Source organism: Equus caballus, chromosome 2 (assembly GCF_041296265.1).
Source record: "Equus caballus isolate H_3958 breed thoroughbred chromosome 2, TB-T2T, whole genome shotgun sequence".
NCBI lineage: Eukaryota > Metazoa > Chordata > Mammalia > Perissodactyla > Equidae > Equus > Equus caballus.
This window is the reverse complement of record NC_091685.1, coordinates 32842612-32859942: the sequence shown is the minus strand read 5'-3', so window position 1 is coordinate 32859942 and position 17331 is coordinate 32842612. Positions and strand designations below refer to the sequence as shown.

General features: G+C 40.1%; 1 protein-coding gene across 3 annotated transcripts in view; it reads right to left on the bottom strand.

Moving 5' to 3' along the window:
* Positions 1–17331, bottom strand: part of USP48 (ubiquitin specific peptidase 48) — an 88326-nt gene that overhangs the window by 8608 nt on the left and 62387 nt on the right. For all 3 annotated transcript variants that reach the window (XM_003364443.5, XM_005607376.4, XM_023635565.2), the window contains 8 exons: positions 12435–12559; positions 12160–12282; positions 11815–11876; positions 11433–11543; positions 9976–10106; positions 9524–9630; positions 6532–6636; positions 1200–1355 (listed from right to left, as the gene is read on the bottom strand). In XM_003364443.5, the coding sequence (XP_003364491.1) occupies positions 1200–1355; positions 6532–6636; positions 9524–9630; positions 9976–10106; positions 11433–11543; positions 11815–11876; positions 12160–12282; positions 12435–12559 (920 nt within the window). The remainder of the gene's footprint in view (positions 1–1199; positions 1356–6531; positions 6637–9523; positions 9631–9975; positions 10107–11432; positions 11544–11814; positions 11877–12159; positions 12283–12434; positions 12560–17331) is intronic.

Below are 17331 nucleotides of genomic sequence, written 5' to 3'. Positions count from 1 at the left end.
GTTGAATGTCTTTATCCACAGGGGCTCTTCTTGTAATTTACAGGTTTTGAATGTTCGAGGTTTACCACTGACAAGCAGAAAGCCAGTGACAGAAACAAGCTTTTTCAGATGGAGAAAGTACAATAACAGAGTAAAGATATTATGCCAACACATTTCTTTTCAGAGCCGTGGGTTCAACCAAGGGAAATATTGTTCCCAGGACAATCTGGAACACATGACACTCTCAAAGAAAGCCTGTACTTTTGCCTCAATTATAATGATAAATATCGGCAGCAAGAAAAAATGCACAACCCGTAAACTACGCGACATCAAAGCAGCAAAGAGGGAAATTTGGTCAACTTTTTGGATATGTATCAGTGACTGAAACAGATTAGGGGCCAGATTTTTTTCATGGACATCTTGAATTTATCAGCCACATTTGCCTAGGTTTTGAGATATACCATTGGCACACTCATTTATATTCCTTTAGGATTGATACCAAGAAATAACAATATCACGAAGCATTTTCATGATGCCTACATTGCATTCAATGAATTGATTTGCAAAGCAATTCATGCTTTTGCGGAGGCCAAGAGGGAACAATCCAGAATGAACCTTTAAAAAACAATTTGGAAAGCACCATACACAAAGAGAGGTAAAGGTAACTTTAAAATTCTATTACATAGACTCATCCAACACCAAAAATAGTGTGATAAAAAGAAGTTCTGACTCATCCAAGGGAATGATGATTAAGTAGCTGCCTTTTACCTCCCCTTAAATTCCACAGCAGAGCCTGGTAATCGGCTCCAGTATCTATGCAGTGGTCAAAGAGCAGGCAGCACAATAAAGGGAGAGAATGACTATTCTGGAGCAACCTCGACATGTCACAAATCAAATGCTCTCGCTGCTTCTCATCATTGGAAAGCAGCTCAGAACTGGCTCAAGTTTTCAGAATCCAAAAAACACTTTCATCTTCACAGAAAGATTCTTGGCCATCTTGAAAACCTTAAGTCTTTTTAAAGAAAGAATTATTTTTAATTTAGGTGCCCTATCGACACCATTCTGAAACCAAAAAAGCCTTCTCTCAATGGCTTAAAACTATGAGCAGATAGAGCTTTAAAAGGTCAACCCTGAAAAAAGCCACAGACACATATGTAAACATAGGTGGAAAGGTCCCCTAAGTCCAGAGCATACTGAAACAAATGTTATATTTTCCTCACCTGAATTTTCAATTCTTTTAACGTTTGATTAGCAGAAACAAGAAGTGCTTTCTCACCACGAACTTTTCTATGTCGCATACTCCGCCGAATAACTTGCTTTTGATAGGCTATATAATTCTGATGGGATATCTTTTGCCGCTTTGTTCCTCCATTGCTCTAAAATAAAGATGCGAAACAAAGAAAACAACAAAATTATCCACAGTGTGGCCCATGCTTGTGAAGTTCATCAGGCGAGAGCAGTTTACTTAGTCCCTCAACCATTTGAAATGCAATGTCAACAATGAGTGGAAACTCGTCAGAGGTTCTCAGCGGGCTCACATCAAACTGGAAAAAGAAAAGGATGCATGAGACACATCTCTAACTGCATGTAAGCTCCAGGATTTGAAAAATTATTATAAAAAGGGCATTTAAAAGCAAAATGATAAGTTCGACCTTAAATCAGAAAACCACGTGATAAACTGAAAAACTTTAAGATTACTAAATTTAATTCCTAAACAACCTGAATCCTAATTTGTTTGTATGAAACATTTTCTTCTCTTTTTAAGAATGACACAGAAGCTAAGCATAAACTGCTGAGGACTTGAAAATGAAAGATAGTACCTTAAATCAAGACATCAAACCTACTTTGACTAAAAACTGGACAAGACATTGTGCCTCTTGACATGATCACGAAATACATAGCTCTGCCTATGAAATATTCTTGCAAAAAACATTAAACCTGAATTTAATTAAATATTTATAGCCAACTTCCAATTTACAGAAAATTCAGGGAATAGAGAAATAAGTTAAAATCACTAACATAAGCAGGCGATCAGCTGAATGCAGAATGTGGGACATTCTATAAGAAAGTGAAAATGTGACTACATCAAACTAAAAAGCTTCCGCATAGCAAAGGAAACCATCAACAAAACAAAAAGACAACCTACTGATTGGGAAAAGATATTTGCAAATCATATATCCGACAAGGGGCTAAAATCCAAAATATTTAAAGAACTCAACAACAACAAAAAACAAACAACCCAATTAAAACATGGGCAGAGGGATCTGAACAGACATTTTCCCAAAGATAAAGAGATGGCCAATGGGCACATGAAAAGATGTTCAACATCGCTAATTATTACAGAAATGCAAATCAAAACCATAATGAGATACCACCTCCTGCTCATTAGAATGGCTATTATCAAAAAGTGAAGAAATGATAAGCATTGGAGAGGATGTGGAGAAAATGGAACGCTTGTACACTGCTTGTGAAAATTTAAATTGGTGCAGCCACAATGGAAAACAGTATGGAGATTCCTCAAAAAAATTAAAAATAGAACTACCATAGGATCCAGCTATTCCACTTCTGGGTATTTATCCAAAGAACATGAAAACAGTAACTCAAAAAGATATATGCACCCCTATGTTCACTGCAGCATTATTTACAATAAACAAGACTTAGAAGCAACCTAAGTGCCCACCGACAGATGAATGGATAAAGAAGCTGTGGTACAGAAATACAATGGAATACTACTTAGCCATAAAAGAAAGATGAAATCTTGCCATTTGTAACAACATGGATGGATCTTGAGGGTTCACCCATTATCCTAACCGAAATAAGTCAGACAGAGAAAGATAAATATTGTATTATTTCACTCATAATGTGGAAGATAAAAACAGTAACAAACCCAACATAGATACTGCGAACAGATTGGTAGTTACCAGAGGGAAAGCAGCGGGGTGTGGTGGCGGAGGGCAAAAGGGGTAAAGGGGTACATTTGTATGGTGACAGATGGAAACTAGATTTTTGGTGCTGTAGTCTACACAGAAGTCAAAATATAATGATGTACACATGAAATGTATATAATGTTATAAACCAATGTTACCTCAATTAAAAAAAATTTGACCTGGTCTCTTGTAAACGTCAAAGAGGGAAGAGAAAGGGGGTGGGAAGGGAGGTTAAGCGTTCTAGGTAACAGTGTAAAGCAATAACCAACAGGGCATACCTTGAATGCACACTAATTTGAAGGGAAAAGAATTAAGACATACTTGCAACAGCTGGAGAAATTTGAGAATGGGTAACAGGCATTGTCTCTCTCTACTTTTATGTTGTTTTAAGTATTCTGAGGTGAAATGTCATGATGGACAAGATTTACCCGAAGATATTTCAGCAAAATGTACAGGCATACGTATGGGAACATAATATATACTATACTAGTCTTAAGAAAATATAACAGATAAGAACCAAATGCCTTTCCACAATACTCCTATAAATGCCTCATCAAAAGGTTAACAAACAGTCAAGATTCTTCTGCTAACCAGGCCAGGGAATGGAAGAAACAAGATTTTTTTAAAAATCTTTTCTCCCTGATTTAATTAAATCTGGATGAGGTAACCCCGCACCCCCCCACCGCTGGCTCTGGTTTCTATAGTCGTCACTGAGTGTCAGCTGTGCATAAGCAGAGCGGTTTTAGGAGTCATTATGGGTGCAGATGCCACATGTTCGTTCCCAATGGAGCCCCAGGGATTTACAAAGCAGAAGAGGATCAGGACGCAACCCCCCAGAGCATTTGCTCAGGGTGAGGCCCGCTGGCTCGGCACTGCACAAGGCCGGGGCAGCTCCAGCCCTGAGCCGAGACAGATACACGGGCGACTCTAACACTCAGAGAAAAAGTTACGTGAATGTGTAAGTTCAAAACATCACAGTCGAGGAAACATTTTTCTCAATCTCGACTGTTCAAGGAAAAGCTGAAACTGGACCTAACCTCCACAATTACGAACATAAGGAAAAACACCTACAGGAACACAGCACTTTACTTCAGAATACAAAACACAACCAAATGATAAGGCCCTGAGCCTTAAGCATGATATTTTTAACGACTCTGATTTTAAATGGGCCTAAAAGCTTTTCCCAGAATTATTCTTTCAAAAAAATCCATAGAATTTAAATCCAACTTATCTGACAAAAACCCTCCGATGGGTTTTAGAAGGCTTTCAATTACCTAAGTGATATCCAGTACTGGGTGCATTATTAACCTAAATCGTAGATAAGGTCAAAGTCAAAGGAACCAGGTTGATCTGGCTTAGAGAAAAGAGGAGAAGGAAGTCATTCATCTCCATGAAGGACCAGTAGAAATGCAGCATTTCCTGTTACAGGGGTTTAAAACAGTAATGACAGAAGCCATCTACGTGCTGAGATGCTGTAAGGGATTACAAAGAAAAGGTTTGGGCAGCTGACATTCTGAAGAGGCTGGACATTCTTCTGGGACCACCCACTCTTTTCTAAAGAAGGAAGGTTCCACTTGAGATTTTTTATGGGACAAAAAACATTTAAAACATTCTAGAGTATTACAACATCCAAACAGGGAGAAGGAAGACAGAAGAAAATGATAAAGTATAAAAAACAATTACAGCATAAAAACAAATGTTTCCCAACATTCTCCATCCTATTTGCAGATGCGAAACCTGTCGTCATCCACAACTGAGGCGAGTAATTTCATATCCACTTTTTAAAAATTGCTGTGGTTGTGACCACAACGAGTAAAACTACACATTCAAAAAAGTTAGCTTCCCAAAAATCTAAATCACTTGAAAATGTAGAGTTTTCTAAACAACTCTTAGGCCGAAAAGCAAAGCTTAAAATAACAAACTAAGGACAATAAGTGCATGCATATCAAGCTTTATAATAGAAAATGAATTGGTGACAACAGCCAATAAAAGATCTGAAAAAAGATGGATTCCCAACCGCTGACTAAAACCACGCTCCCGCGGGATAGTAATTAACACAGTATGGTACCGCCAGCCAAGCAACGAAAGAGAATGGAGTCCTAAATCAGGATGGATATGTACACACACACACACATTTTCAATATATCAACTAAAAAAGCAAACAAACTGGTTTGTAGATCTGTGACTTGGAAGATGGATCGTATGACGAGAGGCGACATGAAAAAGAGTCGACAGCAAACAGGTCAGAAGGCAGCAAAGACATGCCTGCCTGCAAACTCCTATTAAGAGACATATTGTCTGACTCAGTAATCTCCAAACCCGTCCCAGGGGACGGAAGACACATGTACATTAAATCCACAGATTTTAATGAGGGCATTATTTACTGTAAAAAAATATCCCCTCAAAACTGAAAACCTGCATTCCTATAAAACGGATCGATTTGGTCAGCACGGCAGCAAAGGGGCCCTCCAATGCTGACCGACTACGAAATGCCAACCTGGTAGGGCAGCTTTCACAAAAGCACGGCCGCCTGCCGTCAGCAGGGTGGTGCCCAAAAGGGCATGCTTTTGTTCTTTCGTGAGTGTTTTAAATTTAACATTTTATGAGATCCAAAGAGCCATGGAAAACAAATGCTGACATATCTGTACACCAGTTGGGAAACTACAAGCAACATTTACCTCGGAGAGACCAAGATTCAAGTCAAGAGGGCTTTTCAGACTTTCTTAATCAATGCTGAAAATGAAGTAACAGTATCAGTGTGTAGAGACAGGCCAACACGCCCAGCTAGCTCTGCTCTGCAACAGAGGCAGCAGATGGCCATTCTAACACTTGCGTTCCCTCAGGAAGAACCATAATTCGACTACACTGTATTTTAGCAGGAAAGAAGGAAAATAAATATCTCATCTGTTAAAACTAAACTCTAACTAGTGTAGAAATTCCACGAATTTACGGTATCTACAGAATATCCTGGAACATCGTGGTCAGACTTGTTGAGAAGCTGAAACTTATCTACACGATACATCAACCAAACATATTCTCACATTATTTCCTGTCCTTAAGACAATTTCCTCCAATACCACTATGAACATGCAGGATATAATCAAGCAACCAAGTAAAGGGGTAGAAAATGGTAACAGAATACACAGAAAACAGGCAATTTTAATAGAAGAATTTTAAGTTCAACACAATGAAAAAGGAAAGACTAATGCTGATGTGGTCATCTGACCAACACCTTAATGAGAGACCCGAAAATCTTATCCATAAACTCCATTATTAAAGCTATTGTTTATTTTGCTTGTAATGAGGGAATGTGAGTTAAATAATTTTTTCATACTGAAGATCCCATGATTAAGTAATAAGCCAAGATATGGGTCTTGTTTATCTTCTTTTCCAGCTAAAAATTTAATCATTAGATTATATTTTAGTCTTTCTTACTTAATAGCAATAAATATATTAATTCTGGAACAATGTAGTTCATGGCTTTTCATGAGAAACCAGGACACCAAAACTAAGGAGAGGGAAAACAAGGAAGGGAGCTAAGAGCCAATATCACACACACTGAGAGAGGTCCTGGGGCATGGAGCGGCTGCCCTTTGTAACAACGAAACGCAGCTTCCACACGTACTTGATTAAAATCTGGATCTTTTTCTCCATCTGGTTTAGCTTCTTCCTTATCCTCCTCTGTTTCGGAACTGCTCACATTCAGCTCCGGAGCCGAATCCTTCATCACCTGAAGCCACAGGACAACAGAGAGAGAAGCAGGTGAGACCCTAGGAAGGCACGCTATGGAGGGTGGGGGGCTCTGACGGGCCATCTTTATCAAGAGGAGGGACATCTTTCTCGATTGTGGGATAAGAGACCAGACAGAGGATCAAGACTCAAGGACTCTCTGTTTTCTCTTCTTTAATACATTAGTTTTTATCCTACGATTTATTCTGATAGTTAATGTGGTCACCATAAATGTAACTGGTCTCTGCACAACAGTTATCATGATCAGGCTTTTACAATGATGTTATTTTGCAGAAGTTCAAAGATGCTCCACGTTTTTCCGAGGACATTTACCGACAGGCCTTTTCAAGTTCTCAAACAGCGCAGACAGGAGTCCCACGCTCCTTAAGACTGAGAAAATGGACGATGGAAGAAGTGCTCTTCTGCACTATGAAATCCTGCTATCAAACTTTAGCTAAACTAGATACTATTTTATACTGGATAGCAACATGTACAAAAGATTTAAGAAAATTTTAACAGAAAAATTAAGACATTTATACTCATTAACCTCATTTTGTCAGCAAATTACGAAATGAAGGCCTTAGTGCAACTTGTGAAGCAGAACCCTACACGTTTAGAGTATAATTTGTAAGTTATCTTTCTAAAACAACATCTGGTAACTATCATCAAAACGTGTTCTATTTTGTCTTTAATTCCCAAAACCTTGGAATGAAATTAATGAGATGCCCAGAGAGCTGGGTCAGGATCTACTTACGAGCCTTCCCAGTACAATAAAAATGCTCCAAATCCAATCCACAGCCAGTGTTGGCGTCCCTGCGCCCACAACACACCCACATCTGGCTACTTCGCCTACCCCTCAGATCAAGGCGAGAGGCTCTAAACCGGCCTTCCTCATTCCTGTTACGCCCTCACCCATTCCAAACACAATGGCCAGAGGGATCTTTCCAAAGCATCAATCAGATCACACCATGACCTTGCTCGAAACTCTCCGGTGGCTTCCATCTACACTTAGAATGAAATCCCAAATCCTTGGTGCGATGTATATAATTCGTCAGAATTTGGTTCCTCACTCCGTATCACTAACCTCCCTGGAAGGAACTTCACTCTAGGTCCGTGCTCCCCACTATGGTAGCCACTGGCACGTGCACGTACTTAAATTTAAATGAATCAACAATTCAGTTCCTCAGCCAGCCTAGCCACATTTCATGCGCTCCAGTCACGTGTGTCTAGTGGAACCACAGGGACAGTGCAGACAGAGAACACTTCTGTCACTGCAGAAAGTTCTCCTGGACAGTGCTGCCCTAGACACGATTTCGCTCTATTGCTTGAACACATTAGGCTGATGCCTTTGGCCTGTGTCCTCTTTGCTTGGAATACGTTTCCCAGGCTGGATCTCTCTGACAGTTCTCGCTCAGGTAAGACAATACCCCCTTGTAAGAAATCTTTCCTGTTTACTCCCTAACACTGTCACCTCCACCTCCATCAGTCTCTCACTTTACCCTGCTAAGTTTCCCTCCAAACATTCCTCCCTAGGTGAAATCAAATTAATTTATGAATTATGGGTTCTTTTTTTTGTTTGTTTGTTTTAAAGATTGGCACCTGAGCTAACACCTGTTGCCAATCTTTTTTGTTGTTGTTTTTTTGCTTTTTCGCCCCAAATCCCCCCAGTACATAGTTGTATATTTTAGTTGTGGCATGTGGGACGCCACCTCAGCGTGGCCTGATGAGTGGTGCCATGTCCCCGCCTAGAATCCGAACCAGCGAAGCCCTAGGCTGCCGCAGCAGAGCGAGAACTTAACCACTTGGCCACAGGGCCAGCCCCTGGGTTTATTCTTCATCTTCCTCATTAGATACAAATATTCTTGAAGGCAAGTCCCTTGTCTGTCTTCTTCACTGTATCCCCAGGAGCAAGACCATTCCTGGCACAAAGTTGATATTCAATAAATATCTGTGTATCAAATTAATAATTGACTAGGGGGCAGGCCCCATGGCCAAAGGGTTAAGTTCACGCGCTTCACTTCGGCAGCCCAGGGTTTCGCTGGTTCAGATCCTGGGCACGGACATGGCACTGCTCATCAGGTCATGTTGAGGTGGCATCGCATGTGCCACAACTAGAAGGACCCACAACTAAAATATACAACTGTATACTGGGGGTATTTGGGGAGAAAAAGCAATTGAAAAAAAAAAAAGATATTGAAAAAAAAAGATAACAGTTGTTAGCTCAAGTTCCAGTCTTTAAAAAAAAAAATTAATAATTGACTAAATTCACATATAATCACATAACTATGCATTTTCTTTCTTGTTTTTCCCTGATTTTTCTCCCCAAATCTCCCCAGTACGTAGCTGTATATTTTAGTTGTGGGTCCTTCTAGCTGTGGCATGTGGGACGCCACCACAATGTGGCCTGATGAGCGGTGCCATGTCCACACCCAGGATCCAAACCAGCAAAACCCTGGGCCACCGAAGCAGAGCGCGCAAACTTAACCACTTGGCCATGGGGCCAGCCCCAGCTATTTATTCATTTTCAATTCTTGTCCAATTTAAATTCTTATGCCAAATAGCTCCAAGGAAACAAAAATGTGATCTCAGGCAGTCCTCAGTGAAAATCCAACAGCAAGTCAAAAGGCAAGCTTGGTCATTACTGGTCACAGCCACAAGAGGGATTGGTAGCTTTTTTTCTAACTTTTTTTTTGGTGAGGAAGATTGGCCCTGAGCTGACATCTTTGTCAGTGTTCCTCTATTTTGTATGTGGGACGCCGCCACAGCATGGTTTGATGAGTGGTGTGTAGGTCTGCACCTGGGATCCGAACTCAAAAAGCCTGGGCCGCCAAAGCAGAGCGTGTGAACTTCATTACTTTGCTACCGGCCCAGCCCTGAGGGATTGGTACCTTTTTATTATCCACAACTTTATGGACATAGATGGTGGCTTGAGTGTATTCACGCAGGTCCCTCTGTTGCTGACACAATAAGCCTTCTCTGCATTCTGGACAAAGTTCTAAAAAATAGTAAAATAGAAGTGGCTATAGAATTACTGTCAAGCAACCAAAGATCTAAAAGAATATATTAATGTTACCAATGAGTATTCATTAAACTACTACTCGTATTTTCTATTAACTGTTGTATTCTGTTATATGCAAATAATAATAATAAGGAAATCCATTTTACTGCCAACACATAAACATACAAACAATGAGATGACTAAATGATAGTTCCCACCTGGGAAGCATTAGTTTCAGAATGCCACATGATCTTTAATTTTAAGCAAAGAACACAATATTAACAAACTCTTTTCTTCCCCCTTAAAATAACTACACGAACCAAGAGCACTATAAAAACTTACTAGGCTCAGAAATATATTGTGCTTCTGAAGGGTTTGCATCTCCCACTTCAGTTCTCGTGATTTTAATTACATGATCCACTACAAAGAGCTTTTGTATCATCTGCCACTCACTGGGCCATATGAGAGCTATACTGTGCAAGAAAAACACAACATGCTTTAAGACACATGGAAATTAAGAAAACCAACACAATCCATTAGTCTCCTGAACCAAAATCATCAAAAGCAGTATTTAATACAAAGGAATCAGAGGGGGAAGATACATCCTCGTCCACAAGCAATGGTAGTTTTTTCATACAAAGGAATGTTACGACAGCTGCGAAACTAAAGAGACTGGAGTTACACAAATCAACAGTTAAATCCCAAAAACCTAAGTTGAGCAGAAGTTAGTTGCAGAAGAACAAAGATAGTATGATGTCATTTAGACAAAAAACTTCAAAATATACAAAACATTACTCTGTGTGTGAGGTGTTTTTTTTTAACAGGGATATTTTGTGAGACTGATAACCCTCAAATTCAGGACAGAGGTTACTGTGAGAGAGGAAGGGAGGGAGAGACAAAAGGAGGAACGAAAGAAAGAATAACCACTGAGGCATCTTCAATTATATCTGAATTGTTTAACTTTTAAGCTGGCTGGTGGCATATACTTATTTGTTTTGTTATTATAGGCATTTTCCCACATGTCTGACATTTACAACCACCACCAAAAAAAAAAAAAAGGAAAAAAGAGCTGGGGGGAGAATCTAGAAAATATATATTAATTCTAAACTTCCTTATTGATGTTAACATATTGATATACAAATAATGAACTCCCTAACTGTAGCTTCATCCCAAGGGAATTTTTATTTATGTGTTTCAATTTTCTCTTTAAGGTTTACAGAAAAGGTCAGAGGCATACTACCTTCTTTTACATGGTTATTTAAAAATTATTTATTTCAAAAGATAAAATGGTAACATCAGGGGTGAATTTCATAGATGAGTCCTTTTGGAAGCTCTTGAGGAGTGGATCAAAATTTTGATTTTGAGACCCTAGAATTCCAGATGACCAGCTCGGTAGCTTTGCTCTGGTGCCGCACTGCCTTCCTCTTGCTCTGTTTTCTGAAGCCTGGTGATTTCTGAAGGCCCACTGACAATGTAACTATGGAAAAGAGTTCCACCCAGAGATACTGTCCTGGTGACCAGCAGCTTGTAAGGAGAAAGCAGGGCTCCAGGAAGAGAAGGAAGAAACATCAAGAGCAAGATGGCCTCGGGGAGCCTCTTGCCTCTTATGGAGAAGTCTTTGTTTTTTTAAAAAAGACAAGTGCTCACTCTAGTAGAGCATATAAAAAAGGGGAAAAAACGCACAATTCAGCAAAGGACTAAATTCTCAAAATAGATTGCTTATGTCACATGAAAAATTTCCTAAACACATTTTATTAATCATTAGAAACAGAAAGATCACATGAAGAGAAGAAACTCACAGTTTAGAATCTTCTTTGGTCATGGAAGCAAATGTGAACATGAGGCCCCCATGCGGACAGAGGAGGGCGTGGTTCCCGACCGCCGACACGGGGCTGCACCGCGCAGGCTTTCTGCTCAAAGAGACAAGGAGGATCAATACTCGTCACTACTGCATGACTGAAAACAAGATTTTTAAGATAATTATGTAAAATTAAAGATATACTTAAAAGGCTATTAGTAATTAAATGTGTTTCTCAGGATTATTCATTTAACTTAAACGAAAGCTTTCAGCATACGCCAATAAAAGTAACCGTGAAGGGTACCAGGATCAGAACCCATCAATTTTTTAAAATAAAATCAGCAACAATTAAAAAAAGGAAATAGAAAATTTTTGGTTTCTACCTAACAAATTTCCGCCATTCTTCTACAAAAAACTGTGACACAATGTAGAGGACATCCGTGTCCTGGAATAGAAAAATCACATGAGAGCAGCCATTAATTCACTGCATTCTTAACTAAATCCTTTAGGGAAGATGTTTTCCCATATACTGTGGTTTTTCTTTTCCGAGTTCTATAAATAAGATGGCAACATAACCCTCTACCAAGAAACAGCAAACTAGAGTAAATCCCCGATTAGCTAACTAAACAAATGAGGACTAGAGCAGCTCTGGGTTGTTCTCAAACAGCCCACCAGGAATTTGGCAAAAAAGGTAGGACGAATTCTACCCTCTGTGGGAATCATCATACCTCTGGCCAGTTACTGAGACATGGTCTGTTTTTGTCCTGGAACAAATTCGGAAGAGAAGTCTTTTGCTCGTTTGCGATCATCTTATGTAAGGCTTCATTTTCTTCCCCTTCCCTTTCTAAAATCTGAAAGAGAATGAAGGATTCAACATCTCCTGCTGACAGCACGGGACGTGCCTCCCCCTGCACCCCCATTAAAGCACAGTGTTCACTGTCCCGGGGACTCAGTGCAGGGCGGAGGCACGCGAGCTCCCCGCCGTCGGCACAGCGCTCAGTACCTTGCACTGCGAACAGCATTCTTTGTAACTTGGGAACTCGGGAGCCTTTGGAAAGTACTGCTGCAGTTTGCTCCAAGCCTCTTTAGAGACAAGCCGCCTTTCATTTTCAGATATGCATAACTCCCCTGCGTTAAAACAAAAAAATTATATTTGAACAAAAAAGTCAGTATTAAAAAAACAACAAATGTTGGAGAGGCTGTGGAGATAAGGGAACCCTCATCCACTGCTGGTGGGAATGCAAGCTGGTACAGCCACTGTGGAAAACAGTAAGGAGATTCCTCAAAAAATTAAAAATAGAGGGGCTGGCCCCGTGGCCGAGTGGTTAAGTTCGCGCGCTCCGCTGCAGGCGGCCCAGTGTTTCGTTGGTTCGAATCCTGGGCGCGGACATGGCACTGCTCATCAGACCACGCTGAGGCGGCATCTCACATGCCACAACTAGAAGGACCCACAACGAAGAAGATACAACTATGTACCGGGGGGCTTTGGGGAGAAAAAGGAAAAAATAAAAATCTTTAAAAAAATAATAAAAAAATAAAAAAATAAATTAAAAATAGAAATAGCCTATGACCCAGCTATCCCACGACTCGGTATTTATCCAAAGAACTTGAAAGCAACAATTCAAAGAAACTTATGCACCTCTATATTCATTACAGCATTATTCACAATAGCCAAGACATGGAAGCAACTCAAGTGCCCAAGGACTGATGATTGGAAAAAGATGATGTGACATACATATACAATGGAATACTACTCAGCTGGGAAAAACGACAGAACTGTCCCATTCCCAACCACATGGATGGACTTTGAGGGCATTATGTTAAGCGAAATAAGCCAGATAGAGAACGACAGGTGCCATACGATTTCACTCATATGTGGAACATAAACAAACTTACGGACAAGGACGACAATTTAGTGGTTACCAGCAGGAAAGAGGGCGGAGGGTGGGCACAAGGAGTGCAGGGGCACACCTACATGGTGTATGACAAATATTGATATACAACTGAAATTTCACAATGTTCTAAGCTATTAGGACCTCAATTTAAAAAAAGCCAATATATAGCCTCCAAAACTCTATTTCCTATTTCTCAAACTTAAGAATTTCTAGGTGCTCTTTTCCTTCTTTTCTAAGGTACTCTAATTCTCTCTCTCTTTCCTTAGTTTCAAAAACCTCCAAGTTTTTAATTTCATCTAATTCTAAGGAGCCAGCCGTTCCTTTACAACCTTAATCTAGGTCTGCAGTTGAAAATCCGGAGATAAAAGCACACGGAGGGGCCGGCCCTGTGGTTGAGTGTTAAGCTCGAGAGCTGTGCTTTGGCGGCCCAGGGTTTCACTGGTTTGGATTCTGGATGCAGACACGGCATCGCTTGTCAGGCCATGCTGAGGGGGCGTCCCACATGCCACAACTAGAAGGACCTACAACTGAAAAGTACAACTATGTACTGGGGGTCTTTGGGGATAAGAAGAAGAAAAAGAAGAAAAAAAAAGGGAGATTGGCAACAGATGTTAGCTAAGGTGGCAATCTTAAAAAAAGAAGCACACAGAGCCGGGACCCATGCATTTCCTGTCTCCCCGCCAGCGAGGGCAGCAGGAAAACGGCTTCTAGGGACCCTGGCGTCTCTGTGCCACGGCTGGGGTTGTTCGAAAGCATTTCAGCCACGCCCACAATCAAATGTCACAATTTCCTGCAGACTTTATTTCCTCCCCATTGACTGTGTTGCTTTACTGAAACCATCCCGAACTGAAATGGTATTTTCAAGGCTGTGTCCAAACTTCTCAGGTCCATTCTCTTAAGTTACCAACTCAAAGTTAAGCAGTAAAGCAATCTGCTGTTCACTCGGAAAACGATCTCTGGTCAAGATCCAATTGGTTTGCTGTTACTACTGTCATCACCCCTGTGCCCGTGAATCTTTAAAAATCCCAGAAGAGAACAAGAGTACTACTCGTCACCACCGCCATTCCTCTTCCCAGGAGATCCCAGGACACCCAGACAGCAGCACGCTGCAATCTCAGCAGCCCCTCCGAGGTTCACTGTTTACACACTCCATCCCTAGTTCTATTTTCTATTGTTTCAGTTGTCCCCAACTGATAAACTAGTGAACTGCACTCATGTAACATCTCTAAGTCATCACCCAGAAAACCATCTGCAAATTTCCAAAGCCGTGCATTTGTTTCCACCCCCCGGGCAAGGCACCTCCATGTTTATTAAGAGTAATAAAGCCAGGGGCTTTCTAAACACAGTATCACCATTCTCTGCTTTACGCGCTTTACATAAAACTGAGGATCAGAGAAATTAACATCCCCAGGGTCACCACAGCTGGTGAATAATGAAGCTGGGCTATTTCTAATACCCCAAAATGCATCTTCTTAACTTCCACCTTTCACCTCTTACTGAGCTTTGAATAATCCCCGAAAAAGATTACTTTGCTTTAAAAAAACTTACTACCAGAGAAAATAGGTCACAATGTAAAAATTAACTTTCTTTCTGAGTAAGCTGTTAACTTAAATTTCCTGAGGCTATGAAAATTTATTCCAACATGTCTATACTCAGACACAATTACAGAATTTATTTTTTAAAGGTTAATTAGATTATCCAATCCTAATTTAGTACATCTTTATAGTGAAATATAATGCAGCCATAAAAAAGATTAAGAGAGACTTTCATGACCTGATTTAGAAAAAACTCCAAGGCAACTATAATTTTAAATCAGTTTCCTTTTTTAATTTTTTTTTTAAAGGACTCTTCCTCTGTATGTACGTGGTATAATCCAATTTGGTTCAGAAAAGGAAAGAGAATGAAAGAAACAACAATATAAACACACACGTTTTAACAGGATTCTACAGACACTATGGATGCGCTGCCTGGTTTTGGCGTGGGGGTACTTTTACTTAGCAACTGGCTTTGACGTTGGATATGTATTACTCATATGATTAGAAAAGAACAACCCAAATTTATTTCTGAAATCAGAAAGGCATTTTAGTAAGTCATTTTACTGCAGTCTAATTGGTAAAAAATACAAGGCCCTCCCTCCACTTTATTTCCTAGCCATGTTTCTATTTAGTTTCATATTATTTAAATAACTACCATGATTTAATATATCTGAATATTGTTTATGACCTCACAATAATTAACTTTTACTTGTGACATGAATTTTTTTAAATTAGACCTGTATCCTGCAATAAAGAACATTGTTTCTTAAATTCAAAAAGAGAAAGCCAATCAACTGAATTCACCCTGTGAGCAACATCTCCCAATACAAGACCAAACCAGCCAAGAGAGGTTTAATTCACCAAACGTAAGCGGATAATCTAACCCCCAAAGAGTGTTCCGGTAAAACAGAAATCTAGTTAACGATGGGTTTACACTGAATAAACACCCTCCCACCCTGAAATCTAGTTCCAACTCTAATAATGTGGGCCACAAAACATCTGCAGAAGTTGTAAAAAACAAAAAATGAAAGACTGCTCAACTGCTAAGCAAACTAAGTGTAACAAACAAGGTAGATTATAGGAAGGTTACCCACTTAAATGAAGATAAAATGAAGTGGATGAGAAAGCCTGATGCATACATAACACCTGCAATAAATGCTGAGCTCTACGGTAGCAGTAAATCTTCTAATGGGATGTAATCCAGTCATTAATGCACATAAAATCTGTGACATAATAAATCTATACAAGGCTTTAGAAATACATTCAGATTTTGTTATAAAAATATGAAAATTCAAAACAAGGACTTCCAGATAAAAATGTTTTAAAACTGCATTGACTTTCAAGCGCCTCCTGAAACACCATTAGACCACAGGAAAGTGATTTTTTTTAAAAGATATAAAACCATAATGATGGATAAAGAGAACAGAGAGGGACAATAGTAACAAAAATTTTAGAAGCTTAAAAGCAGAGGGAGGAGACACAAGAAAAACAAATTCTAAATTGGCAAAAGTCAAGAAGTAACCAGATTTACTACACTGCAGAACTGCCACCCAGGCCCAGGAATCGGGGGCACCCGGAAGTGTAGGTAGGGTTTTAAAAAATAGGGGAATGGACTAAAAGTCTACTTAAGAGGCAGTTAAAATTCTCAGTCCCCTCCTCTCCACCCTACCAATAACTGCCCCCTCTGCTCACAGAAGACCACAAGGTTCTCCGACAACACAAAACCGAAGCCCTCTGTGCTGGGGACACACGGCAGAGACAAATGAGGTAATGAGCTGAGATCGTGACAAGTCACTGTTTGCACACAGAATGTGGAGACTCCCAAGCCCTCTTCTCTGTACAACCCCAGAACAGTGGCAGCCAGGTCTGTATTTTCCAGGCAAGAGAATGAAGATGCTTATGGAGAAATGTGAGCAGCCCATGAGCAGATACTGACATTGGAAATTCCCAGTGGAACAGCCCAGCCAGGGCCCCTAACTACAAAGCTCGCAGTCATTAGCCCTCCTACATGCATGCGGCCCCACAGAGCACCTTGCATAATAAACGAGGGCAGGTCAACGTGAGATGTCACAACAATGGAGACAAAGATCTTACAAGCTGCCAGAAATGGAAGGGAAAAAAAATTACCTACAAAGAATGGCTTTGGACAAACAGGATACTGAAAGAGCAAATCCTTCAAATTTCCGAAGACACATAATTTCAAACAATTATATATCTAGGCAAAACTATCTATCAAGAGTGGTAACCCTGAGCAAATGACTCGCACCTCTCTGTGCCTCAGTTTACTTACTCATCAGTACAGTGGATATGATAATAATACCTACTTCTCAGGGTTGTTGATACACTTAGAAAACCAGCAGGCACATGGTAAACGTTCAATAAATGTCCACTAGCATCAGCACTATTACTACCACCACCACCAAACCTCAGGAACAAGGTTTAATAAAACCTAACAGGTGAAGTGGGTTTC